This window comes from Hydra vulgaris, chromosome 05 (assembly GCF_038396675.1).
Source record: "Hydra vulgaris chromosome 05, alternate assembly HydraT2T_AEP".
Classification (NCBI taxonomy): Eukaryota; Metazoa; Cnidaria; class Hydrozoa; order Anthoathecata; family Hydridae; genus Hydra; species Hydra vulgaris.
The window spans coordinates 6,190,001-6,205,000 of record NC_088924.1 but is presented as its reverse complement, the minus strand read 5'-3'; the positions used below and the strand labels follow the sequence as shown (position 1 = coordinate 6,205,000).

Sequence of the window (15,000 nt, the reverse complement as noted above, 5' to 3'; positions counted from 1 at the left end):
TGACCAGAATGTTTTTAAAAACATTCTGAATGTTTTAAAAACGTTCTGAATGTTTTTAACAATATAAACAATGTTTTTATTTTTAATTTTTTTAATATAATGTTTTTATTTTTATTTATTTTTTACTGTAAATCATGCGCGGAGTGTTGCTACATCGTCTATCTTATAGCCTGACTCCCAAGAGAGTGCTGCTACATCGACTGATAAATAGCCTGACTGGCATGGGAGTGCTGCTATATTGACTGACAAATAGCCTGACTCGTAACATAGTGCTGCTACATCTACTATCTTTTAGCCTGACCCGCAAGGGAGTGCTGCTACATCGACTGAGGGTTTGGTTGGGGCAGGCAGTCTATCAATTAATAAAATAAAAAAATTCCGGTCTTGCATTTTTATTTTTACTTTTTGTCAACAAAATATAGAAAAAACTTTCGGACAACATATAAGAGTTCTATATATATATATATATATATATATATATATATATATATATATATATATATATATATATATATATATATATATATATATATATATATATATATTGAAATATAGTTACTAAAATAATATAGAAATATAGTTTATTAAATATAGTTTTATATAGACTTATATTACTTGAAATGTATATACTTATTAGGCATAGAGTATTTTGTTTTGACAACTAGGCCCCAGCTCTATGCATGTTTTATAACTGAAAATAAGAAAATGTTTCTTAATGAATGAAAAAATAAATAAAAGATAAAAGGAATTGAAAAAGTAAAACTTTAAAAATAACAAATAATAATATATATACATATTTTTTAATTAAAAAGCGTTTTATTTAATTTACTTCAGAAATTATTGAAATTTTAAAGTTATTTACTCCTAGCTATTTAAAAACTTCAAAACTTCAATATTTTCTAATGTCTCCTTGGTGATTTAAGTTTTTAAAAAAATGATCCTTAAAAAGGATTTGAATCAGCACTCAATATTTAATATCCAGTTGTGTCCTAAATGTAGAGCGTTACACCATTGAATGCATTACTCTGTCATTATGTTTTGGGAAAAATTATTACATTTAAACTATTAAGCATGACCCTTTTAGATTATAAAGGTATTATTCTTTTGCTTTTATTTTCTCTAGTTTATCTTTTATTAATTTATAATTTTATTAATATTAATCATTCGTTAAGATTTTGTTTCTCTTTTTAGTTTATGGTTAATTTTCTCTGTAGTTTAGTTTGGTTTTTTAATGAATTTTTAAAATACTGATATTAATCAAAACATATACAAAGCTATAGAGAAGTGTGTATATATATATATATATATATATATATATATATATATATATATATATATATATATATATATATATATATAGTTTAAAAGTTTCATACCATTCGGCAGTCATTCAGTCATTTTGTTCAAAAATATTTTTAAAAAATTGTTATAAAAAAAGTTTTGTTGCAACAACATTTGACGTCAATAAAGTTTACTAATTAAGTTTCAAAGTGTGAAAGCAAAAAAAAATTTCTATGCTAACATGCATAACATTAATTAAAGTCTTACAGAAAAAATTTTTATTGGTATTAGTGAAAACACATTTAAGCTTAGGTTTGCAAACTACCTAAAATCCTCAGCCCTCAGAATTAGAGAAAGATAAGGTGTAAAACATAAAATATAAAACGTTGACATTTATTTGAAAATTTGAAAAACAAACTCAGCATTTTACCATTTTAATAGTAATTTAAATAAAGCAATAAATTTGTCAACTTTTTTTTTTAATTATTTTATTTAGAACAAATAAAACATTTGTTTTTCTGTTTTTATTGGAATTTCACTTCACTCTATCGCCTTTCTCTTTGTTCTATATCGCTCTCCTTCATCTCAAGACTGCACTGTTTTTGATGTTATTTCTGATCATATTGACTAAGCCCGCTCTCTTTATCCATCAGCTAATATAGTTGTTGTTGGTGACTTTAATGCTCACCACTCTGAATGGCTTGGCTCTAGTGTCAGTGACTCTGCAGGCTTTAAAGCCCACAACTTTTGCCTTTCACAATCCCTAACTCAAATAGTCAACTTTCCAACTTGCTTTCCAGACAATCCGAATCATTTACGTTATCTACTCGACTTATGTCTTGTTTCTGATCCTAGTCAGTGCTCAGTTTCTCCACATTTACCCTTAGGTGCTGATGATCACAGTTTGATCTCTCTAAAACTAATATCTCATTCTTCTTCATCACCTGAATCCCCCTATTATGGTACCTCTTACAACTACCTTAAAGCTGACTGGGACTCTTTCTGTGATTTTCTCGTGATGGTCCTTGTGTAGAAATCTTTTGTCTTCCTTTCGACAAATGTGCCTCTTACATAACTTTGTGGATTCAGGCTGGCATGGAATCTTTTGTTCTCTTTTGACGATTCCAGGTCAAGCCTCACTCTCTTCCATGGTTTTTCTCACATTGTGCTGCTGCGATTGCCAGTCGAAACCTTTACTTCCATTTCTATCGGCAAACAATTTTCCAGAAAACAGACATCTGTTTATTACTGCTAGAAACCATTGTAAAAAGGTTTTGTCTAATGCCAAAGCCCACTATTTTCAGGTCATGAAATCTCATATCTCATCTCAAAAATTAGGCTCTCGTGACTTCTGGAGAATTTTTAATAGTATTAATAATAAGGGCAAATCTTTAATTCCACCTCTCTTGTATGGTTCAGACTTTGTCACCTCACCTAAAGACAAAGCTGAATTGTTTGCTAAAAACTTTTCATCAATATCATCTCTTGATTTCACTAGTTGCGTTCTACCTGATATTGCTAACAAACAGGTTGATCCATTGCTTGGCATTCATATCACTCCAACTTCTGTATCTAAAGTGATTTCCTGCTTAGACTCTTCTACAGCTTGTGGCCCAGACAACATAACTGTTATTGTCTTGCAGAAGTGTTCTCCAGAGTTGTTGTTTATACTTTCGAAACTACTTAACAAATGCTAATTAGAGTCTTGTTTTCCAGCCTCCTGGAAAGCAGCATCTGTTATCCCTATCTTCAAAAATTCTGGAGAGCGGTCTGATTCATCTAACTACCGTCCCATAAGTCTTCTTCCTATCATAAGCAAGGTTTTTGAGTCTTTAATTAACAAGCACTTAATCTCACATCTTGAATCTAATAATTTAGTTTCTGATCATCGATATGGATTTCGATCTTCTCGTTCTACAGTTGATTTGCTAACAGTAATAACCGATAGGTTTTATCATTCATTGGATAAAGGTTGAGAGATAAAATTCATCGCTCTTGACATTTCAAAAGCTTTTGATAAAGTTTGGCATGCAGGTTTCCTCCATAAGCTGTTTTCTTATGGTGTATCTGGCAACATCTTTAAGATTATTGAATGCTTCTTTTCCAATCGTAGTATAAAAGTTGTCCTCGACGCAAAAAAAAATTGAAAAACAAATTTTTTATTCACAGAATATTATTTTGTAGCAAATGTATCTATAACAAATGTTTTACATTTGGATCCAAACTCATATTTGCTGAACATTACTTAATAGATTACATGTAGCCACGTTTTAACAGTCCAATCTTTATGTTCTAAGATATAATTCCAAGATAATAATAATAAAAGAACAAAATTTTTGTTTTTCATATTTAAAAAAAAATAGCTACCATAAATGAACTACATGTGATTTTGATGTATATAGAGCATATAAGATATTTTCCTATAAGTTGAAACTGCGTAATTATTCACGTAACACATATTTGTTATTGTTGCCAACCTGCACATTTTGCACATATAAGTAATTATCTATAATAATTATGAGTGGGAAGATTTTTTGACCATTATTGTAATAAAGCTGTACACACATTCCTGTACGCCATGATAAATCTGTGCACATAAAAACTTTCTTTTTTTTGTTGCATTCTAAGAAAAAAATGTTACAAATATTATCAAATTTTTTTTTTTTTTTTTTTTAATGTGCAATTACAAAATTTTAAATTACTGTTTTTAGTCATCACTTGTAGTTTGTGTAGTATTTTGTAGTAATTATGAATGAATTTCTCATGTGTTATTCAAATCTTTTATCACACATTTAATTTTAAGTGATTTTTTTTTTTTTTCTTTTGTAACTAGAAATATATGGGTTATTCAAACATACAATTGTAAGTATTTTAACAGATTGAAGTTGTAAATATATTTGATTCTCACAGATGTTACTGTAAAGAGTTTAGAAGAGTACATAAGCAGATTTCTGGTAAGTATCTTTGTTGAATGTTTACTCTGTGGTAATCTTTTACAAGATGATGTCAACGCAATCATAACAATTATGGAAGAGAAGCTGTTAACGAATGCGCAACCACTGTTTCCTTTACAGCACATTCTTCCAAGAACTTATTGTTTAAATAAAGGTATTTTTATTAATTATAAATGTAAATGTATTAGTATATAGAAAGTAGATACACACATCTATAATATGTTTGACATTCACAAGTTTTACATCCATAGGATCATACTTATGTGTTTTGGACTAGTTTCTGTTGGGTAAATTTTTTGTCTTATTATAACTTAATAGGTTAATTAATAAAATGCCCATCTTGGAATTAACCTGTTGATCAGTACTAAGTTAACCTGCAAATCAGTACTAAGTAATTTTTTTTTGATACTAATTCTAAAAAGGTTGCCATCCAAGAAAGGAGGGTTCCCATCCAAAGTTTACATTTTCCTACCCACAAATAAGTTGGGGGTTTATATTGGAGTTTTTTTTTTCTCAGGTAATTTGTCTTCATCGTGGCTAAGTAGCTTTATCTGCCCTAATATAAGATCAGTTTAATGCCATGACCAGGACATTATTCAAATTACTAACATATTTTTTTTTTTAGTAATTTTTACAAACAGTTATATACAAATAACAAATAATTAAATAGAATATAATAATATTTCATAATAATGAGTAAATATAATTTTTTAATATTTTTATAAATTTAAGAATATATAAATTTTATTGGTTCTACCAAACTATTTATTCAGGTATAAATTATTTATTTGAGAAACGTAGCAAGCTACATATAACTTCTTGTATTTATACACTTGTACAAGTAAGTTTATTTATATAGTTTTTAGTTTCTAATAATAACTCTTTACCTTTTTTTTTCTAACTGTTTATTGTCTTCGTTTAATTAGGTTGGGATTCAAGAAACAAAAGTTAATGTGCTTTGTGAAATTATTACTTCTATGTTGCATGAGCCATTTTATGATCAACTCAGAACAAAAGAGCAGCTAGGTATTCCATGATTTTATATTTATTGATTTTTTGCTTGCATTTTTGATTTAAAAATACTTTATGAAGATACGGGTTTTTTTCAGGCTACATTGTACATTGTGGAATTAGCAATTCAGTTTCAACAAAGGTTTTGTATATATATATATATATATTTATATTATATATATATATTTAAATTATATATATATTATATATTTATTTATTTATATTATTATATATAAATTATATATATATATTTAAATTTTTATATTGTATATTAAATGCGGTAGTGGTGTAGTGGTAAAGCGCTCGCTTTATAAGCGAGAGGTTCCGAGTTCGATCCCCACCACGTCCCTGGTAGTACCGTGCTCAAATTGTTTCTCCGCGCAGCGGCCTTGTTCCTCAAGGTTTGTGTTTCGGAGTTATAGAGTTGAGAGAGGGTTATAACCACTATTAAGTAGCCTCCTCATCTGTAGTGGCCTTCTCGGCCTTGAGGAGGTGAATAACAAAAAAATATATATATACTATTGTGTATATAAATAATATTTTTCTAGCATTTTCTGCTTACCTTTTTCCATATAGTTTTTTTGTAACAAAAATAAAGAGTAATGAAAAAAGACTGCTGCCCAAGTTCCCAAATTTTTTTTCCCAAAAAGAAACCCAAGAAATTCCTTATTTGATGTAGACTCAAACCCAAAATCCTTTAGTTGATTAGATTGCTGCCCAACCCAAACCCCTTAGTTGTTGTAGTGGCACTCCTTTGCATGTTTTGCCAGATAGTCAGTTGTAGTCAGTTGAGTTTTAGTTGATGGAACCAGAGATGTAGTCAAGACAGTAAAGTACAAGACCAAGACATTATGACTCAAGACCAAGACCAAAAGTTAAAACTTCAAGAGCAACACCGAGACCAAGACATTAAAAAGTTAACCCCAGACTTTGAAAGTTTTCACAAGACTAAGTAAAATACTTAGTTTCTTAGAAGTTTGACACAAACGACTCATACTCATCTTTGTATGTATGCTATTAGGCCTTTAGCTGATGTATCTTTCTACCATTTATACACATTACTTTTTAATAAAGTGTAATTACACATATATAACTGTGTTGTCGCAAATTGTGCAGTGCACTTTTTGCAGTCTACTAAAGATATTTTTAATAATAACAAAAGACTAACAGGTTTTTTCTATTTTCAAAAACCTAATATATCTATAGTAGCCACATGCTATAGTTACAAAAAAAAAGAAAAAAAGTTTAATATGTAAAGTTTACATATTTTATTTAAATACTTTATGCAAAAAGTAAAACAGTCAACTTTGTATCACTTGATTTTATAACTTATATAACACATTAATGCTGGTAGAAACAATTTATTACAAATTACTAATCCATCCATTGGGTTGTTAGTTTTTGTAAAGATCAAGAAAGTGCAAGACAGTAAAGGTTGAAGATTAAAACCAGCACTTCAGGTAATCAAGACCAAGACTCCAAGCTTCAAGACCAAGACAGTTAAAAATGAGTTATAAGACCAAGACTTTTGAGACCTACATTTCTGTATGGAACTAGAGATTAGTTTGATTTTGAGCAACAATCATAATAGTATTTGTAGAAAATAGAAAAAGTCACAACCTTCAACGATAGTAGATTAATATAGATAAGAAACAAGACCAAGGATAGAACCTTGAGATACCCCAAAAGTTATGGCATCATTAAGATACTTTGTGGAACAAATTTTAATGCCACGAGGTACAAAATCTTTAAAAACAACCATAACCAATTTTATGGTTAATGTCGGATGTTGGTTTTATTTGTATATTAGTGACAGCCAACTTTCGGTGGATTTTGAACTCATAGTATAATTTACTAGTTTTGGTTACTGTTATATCTAAGAAGATAAATTCTTTTTTGTTATTTTTTTTTCTGATGTATATTTTATTGCTGGATCTTGTTTGTTTAATAATTCCAGAAACTTATCATGATTTTGTATTAAGTCAAATCTAGCATGATTGTCATCTATGTACCCTCTGTAAGTCTTTGGTGAAAATTGACCACCCTCAGCAAAGAGCTTTTGTTTTTTATGTATGTGTGTGTGTGTGTATATATATATACATATATACATATATACATATATATATATATATACATATATACATATATATATATATATATATATATACATATATACAAATATACATATATACATATATACATATATACATATATACATATATACATATATACATATATATATATATATAATATATATATATATATATATATATATATATATATATATATATATATATATACACATATTGAATAAAAATGAGTATATGTTTTTATAAATAACACAATATTTTTTTCTTGATATGTTTAGTAAGTTTCCATTTATATTTTCAAATGATTTATTTTTAAATAGATATGGAATAAATATTAAAAAATAAAAAACTTTACCATTGAAACATTACCAGATAAAAATTTTAAAAATATTAAAAGAAATTTACAAAATATGCCAAAAATAAAAATAATTGTGTGATTTTGAAAACTCTTTATTGTTACAATAAATTTTAAAAATTTCTTGATCTTTGTAAAGATTTTTGAGAAAATTGCTGTCAACAAGATAAGAATTTGTTTCCTTTGCCAGGAAAAAAAACAATAGATGCAATTTTTATTGTGCATCAAGTTCAAAAAAATAAATTTTAAAAAGCAAAAAATCTTGATAGCATTTGTTGAAAGATGAGAACCATGAGAGATAGTGTGGTGAAAGAGTACCATAAGAGATAGTGTGGTGAAAGAGTACCATGAGAGATTTTTTGATATTTGAGGTGTTTAAAAATCATTTTCAACAGTTGTCATGGTTTTTTTATAAAAATATCACAAAACCTATTAAAATAAAAGTTTAAGTTTTTTGATTTTTTGTATTTTTCAAGTAAAAGTTAGTATGCATCATGTTCATTGATCAGTCTTTAGCTTTTTATTATCGCTTTGGAAGCAAAAGCATTGTAAAGAACGAGCTGTAGAAAATATTTATTAGTGTAACCTTAAGGGTTTTAATTAAATAAACTTAGGGGTTCAAAGTAGGTTTAAAGATAAGTAGGAAACTTAATAACCATTAAGTAAATTCATTTTTGGAACCCTGAAGTAATAAGACTCCTAATATCCTTTTTTTTTGCCCTTATGAACTTTTAATGTTCCTAAATATTTTTACTTTCATAATGAATGTTCATAAATATTTTTGATGTAGAACTACAAAAATATTTTGAGTGAAGTAAGTGAAGGTACAAGTAAATCTTTTTCTGTAAACTCATGAGCTTTGTGGGACTTAGCATCTCAGTTTATACATCTTGTATTTGTTTTATAAAGTATTATTTGAATATGCTGTTTTTTATGTTGTTCTATATACTGATATTATTTTGCAAATTGAATTCAAATTTAGGGAATTTTTTTATTGGTGCAATCAGACAAGCAACCATCATATGTTGAAAAAAGAATTGGAATTTTTCTGAATGATTTTGAGGTAATCTATAGTTTTAATAATTTAAAAGTTTCTTAAATAGAATTCACAGCAAACCTGGAAATTCTAGAAAATATGGAAATTTTTTCCCTAATTTTTGTTTTAATTAAGGAAAACCTAGAAAATGGACTTTTTTACTTTATATAACCCAGGGAAAAAAATTTAACCCAGGGAAAAAAGTTTTCGGTTCATTTAATTCAATGTTTTAGCGATTGGAGTTATGGTTTAACGCAAGCTGATTTCTATTGTTCAACACTATTTGAAAAATAAAAAACAAAACTTCATTACAGTAGTATGATTTTAAAGAGAGATAAAAACACGCTATAGGATTACGCAAAGCAGATAACATTGCATCAAACAGAGCTTGCACTTCAAATATAATTGAAAATTATTTTAGCAATTACAAGAAACAATATGATAAAGGCAAAATTGATGACTTAAAAGTTTCTCATATTTGGAACAGTTATTAGTGTGATTTTAGTGTGGCCAAGTAGAAAAAAAAACACTCTCAAACTTGCAGAAAACAATGGAAAAAAATTGAATATACTGTAAACATCTTTGCATCAGGCTTCAACTTATTGCTTTTTTTTGTTTATAGATTAAAAAGATACTTGTATCAATCATGATCCAACAATGTATCAATCATGATGCAACAATGGTCCACCTGCACAGTATATACAAGGTCAGATTTGGGATGAATTGAGAAATCACAATTTATTAACTGTTGGAATAACTATTCATCCCAGCTGTTAATGCAACTTGCAGAGAACACATTCTTGTATGAGATGGTCCTAGCACTCATATGCCATTGAAAGTTATTGAAATATGTAAAGAAAACAATATTTGATTGGTCTGCCTACAAGCTCGTTCGAGTTATATTCTGCAATCATGGGATGTTGGAATATATTTTGGCGTTTTACGTATTTGAAAAACATGTTAAAATCATATTATAAACTATCAAAATGCAAAAATGTTTAAAAATTTTCGCTAAAGTACAAAAAAAATTTTAAAAGTTTCTGTTATTAGTGGTTTGCAACTCTGCTCTGCTTTCAAAATAAAACACTTATTCAAAATTTCCTCTATTTTAAATAATTTTTTTACTTTGGCACTTGTGATATGTGTGTGTGTGTGTGTGTGTGTGTGTGTGTGTGTGTGTGTGTGTGTTGTGTGTGTGTGTGTGTGTGTGTGTCTATATATATATATATATATATATATATATATATATATATATATATATATATATATATATATATATATATATATATATATATATAGATATATATATATATACATATATATATATATATATATATATTTATATATATATATATATATTTATATATATATATATATATTTATATATATATATATATTATATATATGCATACCCAATGGGCACAAGATGTGTAAAGAAGGCCTAAAATATGTAATTAAAATACTAAATACGTTTTAAAAAGCTACGGAGAACACTTCTTGCTTAAGTGTTCTCCATAGCTGTCATCTATACTTTCAAAACTATTTAACAAGGGCTTTCAGAGTTTAGTTTTCTGGCCTGCTGGAAAGTAGCATCTGTTATCCCTATTTTCAAAAACTCTGGAGAGCGATCTGACTTGTTTAACTATCATAAGCAAGGTTTTTGAGTCTTTAATTAACTAATGCTTTATCTGTCATCTTGAGTCTAATAAAATATGGATTTCAATCTTCTCGTTCTACTGCTGATTTGTTAATAGTAATAACTGATAGGTTTTATCATGCATGAGATAGACGTAGAAAGACTAAAGGCTATCACTCTTAACATTTATAAAGCCTTTGATAAGGTTTGATACAGTGTATCAGGTAACATATTTAAGATTATTGAATCCTTCCTTACCAATCATAGTATAAAAGGTGTCCTCGATAAACGACACTGTTCTTCATTTCCTGTAACTTCAGAGGTTCTTCAAGGTTCTATCCTTAGCCCTACACTTTTTTTAATTTATATTAACAATCTCTGATGCTACCATTTATTCTTATCCTGATAAAAAACCAACATTCTCTGATTGTTTGGAGACTCTCAGTGGTTGGTGAACTTTAACTCAGATAAAACTAAATTTTTTCTTTAGCTAATTGTTATCGCAACAGTCTAGATCTTTCTATATTTATGAATGGTAATGCACTCGATGAGTCATCTACCCTTAGTCTTCTAGGATTAACTCCTACTTTCAATCTTTCTTGGAAACCATATATCAAATCCATTGCAAAATTAAAACTGGCCACTTTCCTTCTCCAAATTCTATTCTTTATCTCTATAAATCTTAAATTTCTCCTTGTTTGAAATACTGTTGCCATATCTGAAGCCAATCTTCGAATCATCTACTATAAATCATTCATGTGTTACTGGCCATTCAAATAAGTCTTATCCTTTTACTATGACAGTTTCTAAGTGTTCCAAAAATTTCTTGTTTGTCTAGTTTTTTTCCTTGAACATCTGTTCGTTGAAATTCTCTTCATCTTATTTTCCTGATTCATACAATTTGCAATCTTTCAAGTCATCCGTTAATTGTTATCTTGCTTTATAAACTTTATCTTTTCTCTTACAGCAATTTCCAACTCTAATTGTGGTTGCTTGCAGACTTGTTGGAAGAAAAGATTTTTAAAAAAACATGCTGCCAACATCATGTTTTAAACTGCATTTTAAATTATGTCATAAATGAAACCTTTGGAGGAGGTGTGTTGACTTGTTCTCTGGTCATTGTGTATGAATTGTCAATGCTATTGTGATGAAATATGATTCTCTAAAGATAAAATTTGTGCAGAGCCTGATAAGATTGAATCTCCTTTTTAGTTACATGGAGAGATGACAAGTTGATTCTTTTGGAACTGCGATATACCTTTTGCTAAGTCCTCAACAATGTAGAATATGAGTAATGTATATTTGAGATATACAAAGCCAAAATATTTTTGATTTGACAAGAAGATAAAATTTATGCATAAATAAAAAGTTTTGCACGCTCTTCACTAACTATAATTATAAATCAATAAGCAAATTATAGAGTTTAAATTTATAAGCTTTTTTTTTTTTAATTTTTTTCTCAATTTTTTTCAAATTATTAGTATAAAGCATTTTTTGTTTGTTTGTTTGTTTTACAAAATTTGAATGTTTAACTTTATTATTTTTGAGTACTGTTGCATTTATACATGTGTATATATTTATATATATATATATGTATATATATATATATATATATATATATATATATATATATATATATATATATATATATATATATATATATATATATATATATATATATACAGTCGCGAGCAGTGAATTGTACACAGCAGTAAATTTCTATGTTTTTATTTCTTTGCACCTGAATTTAAATAAATTTTAATAATTTGTATTATTATTTGAAATATATTGTAGTATTTTCTCCTCTTAGTTATGGATTAGTCATGAAATAAAAAATACAGAATATGTAACCATTGAATTACGAGACAAAAAGATAAAAAATAATCGAAATTACTGCTGTGTACAATTCACTGCTCGCAACTGTGTGTATATATATATATATATATATATATATATATATATATACACATACATGCATACATACATACATACATACATGCATACATACATACATATATTATTAATAATATTTTTATTATTAAAACACATTTTTACAACTTGCTTATGTTAAAAAGAACTTTAAATATAATAAATACCTCTGTAATAAATATATAGTAATTTATAGGTGTTTTTTTTTTGTAATTTTATTCTCAATAAACTCAGTAAAACGTTTAACAATTAGTTTTAATTAGAATAAAATTATAATATTAAAAAGCAAAGTGTGCAAACATAGACAAAATGTAATTGTTATATTTTATAAACTTTTAGGAAACCATTTTGAATATGGATGCTTTGGTGTTTTCAGATTATGTTCAATCATTAATTGAAAAAAAACTTGAGAAACCAAAGCGTTTAGATCAAGAAGCTTTGCAATATTTATCAGAGATTAAGACAAAGCAGTATCATTTTAAGCGAGGTATTTAAACATTGTATTCATTGAGGTAGCTTAAAAATTTTTTAATAAAACTGTCATTTTTTTAAATGTGTTTTGTATAATAAAATAACAATGGATTTGAAAAGATTTTTAAAAAAAAAATGTAAAGTTTGAAAAGATTTTTAAAAAAAATTTTAAAAAAAGAAACTTTAAATAATATCTAATTTTCTTTTATCATTGTTTTAACCAATTGTATTTCTTTAAATATGCTTACTCTGCTCCATTATTTTAACCTGTAATACTTTATCTAGTGAAAAATAACATATTAGAAGTTTTTGTGACATTCTAGAAGTTCTAGAATGTTAAAAATAACTTTTTACACTATTATGTTACTGTGCTTCCCCTGAAAAAATTATCCTAAAAACTACTATTTTTGTGTGAGTCTGTTCTTCAAATAAAAAGTTTAAATCAAAATTAAAAAAAAGGCACTCTACTTATGCATACATATACACACACACACACTGTATGTATGTGTGTGTGTGGGTATATATGTATATATATATATATATATATATATATATATATATATATATATATATATATATATATATATATATATATATATATATATATATATATATATATATATATATATATATATATGTATATATATATATATATATGTATATATATAATATGTATATATATATATATATATATATATATATATGTATATATATATATATATATATATATACATACACCCCTCGTAATTAGAAAAAATTCAGAGGGTTGTGTATGTATATATATACATATATACAACCCTCGGAATTAGAAAAAATGAGATCGGAAATAATTTGCCAACCTCAATCTTTTAAAGATTGGCATCAGGTTGGCAAAAAAATTGTTATATAGGTGTTACCATAAAACATAAAAACCAGGTCGGCAATTTTTTGCTAACTTCAAACACTTAAAGGTCGGCAGTTAGGTCGACACTGCCGAATGTCGACTAATTCCGAGGGTTTTATATATATATATATATATATATATATATATATATATATATATATATATATATATATATATATATATATATATATATATATATATATATATGTATATATATATATATAAGAGTGTCTTAACTCTTTTACAGAATCAAAAGTTTTGAACCCTGTTGACTTTTTTTTTAAATATTTCATTTATCAAAATGTAAATATTATCAATTTTTTTTTAAATAAGTATAGATAAACTTTTAACATTGTATTTAAGATATTTTTGCTAATAACTGCCATAATGTTTTGTCACTGACTTTTAATATTACTGTCTGACAAGAAATCTTGAACTAGACAAATATTTTTTTCAGAGTGATTGTTTATGCACTTTTGACACAAAATCTTTTAAAAACTTGAAGCTAGGATGAAAAAGCATAATGTTGGGAACAATGGTTTTTCAATAGGATTTTCAAATACATTTTGAATAAACTTGTTAAGATTTTTAGCAAACTTTTTTCCATTGTTTCATTTTCTTTCATAAAATCATATCAGCATCTTCAGTTGTAGCCATTTTCAAGTTTATTCCTAGTCTTTAATGTAGCTCTCAATGGTCTCTTCAAATTAGCATTCAATGGTCCTCAATGTAGCATTTAATGATCTATATGAATTTTTTTTTATATAATGGTATTTTTAAATTTAATTTTTGTTACTAAATGGTATTTTTAAATTTAATTTCTGTTGCAGCTTGAGTCAAAAAGTTTGATTAAACTTAAAGTTTCTTTTTAAAGCCTATTTAATGTCTGTTCCAAGAACTTAGTGATTTACTTTTAAAGAGAAGTTTAATTTCAAAAATAAAATAAAAACAATTCACACAACTTTAAAAGATGTATTTAAAATAAAAAATAGAAATAGAAAAAAACTCTTAAATTTCATAAGTTTTCTTGTAATTGCTCTAAATTTTATCTCTAACAATTAATAAAAACTAAAAGTTTTTTAAGTTTATGTATAGAAAAACTTATTTGCAATTGTATTATTTTTAACTGGTAAATGTAGAAATCTAAAAGTTCTGCTTTTCATCAAGATATTTTTTTAAAATACTTGTTTCCGCTTCCTAGATTTTCTTAGTTCTCATTGACACTCATTAATATCTATTTTAGATTTTGTGCCAGGAAGTTGACAAAAGTTTATATCCACTTTTCTTCATAGACATGTTGACTTATTCCTTAACTGCTTAAAATGGATTAGTTTAAAAAATACAGTGGTTTTCT

General features: G+C 26.6%; 1 protein-coding gene across 2 annotated transcripts in view; it reads left to right on the top strand.

Annotated features, from left to right (window-relative positions):
• Positions 1 to 15,000, top strand: part of LOC136071814 (insulin-degrading enzyme-like) — a 74,399-nt gene that overhangs the window by 52,407 nt on the left and 6,992 nt on the right. For both annotated transcript variants that reach the window (XM_065797219.1, XM_065797220.1), the window contains exons 22-27: positions 4,192 to 4,389; positions 5,009 to 5,076; positions 5,162 to 5,261; positions 5,345 to 5,388; positions 8,674 to 8,754; positions 12,632 to 12,779. In XM_065797219.1, the coding sequence (XP_065653291.1) occupies positions 4,192 to 4,389; positions 5,009 to 5,076; positions 5,162 to 5,261; positions 5,345 to 5,388; positions 8,674 to 8,754; positions 12,632 to 12,779 (639 nt within the window). The remainder of the gene's footprint in view (positions 1 to 4,191; positions 4,390 to 5,008; positions 5,077 to 5,161; positions 5,262 to 5,344; positions 5,389 to 8,673; positions 8,755 to 12,631; positions 12,780 to 15,000) is intronic.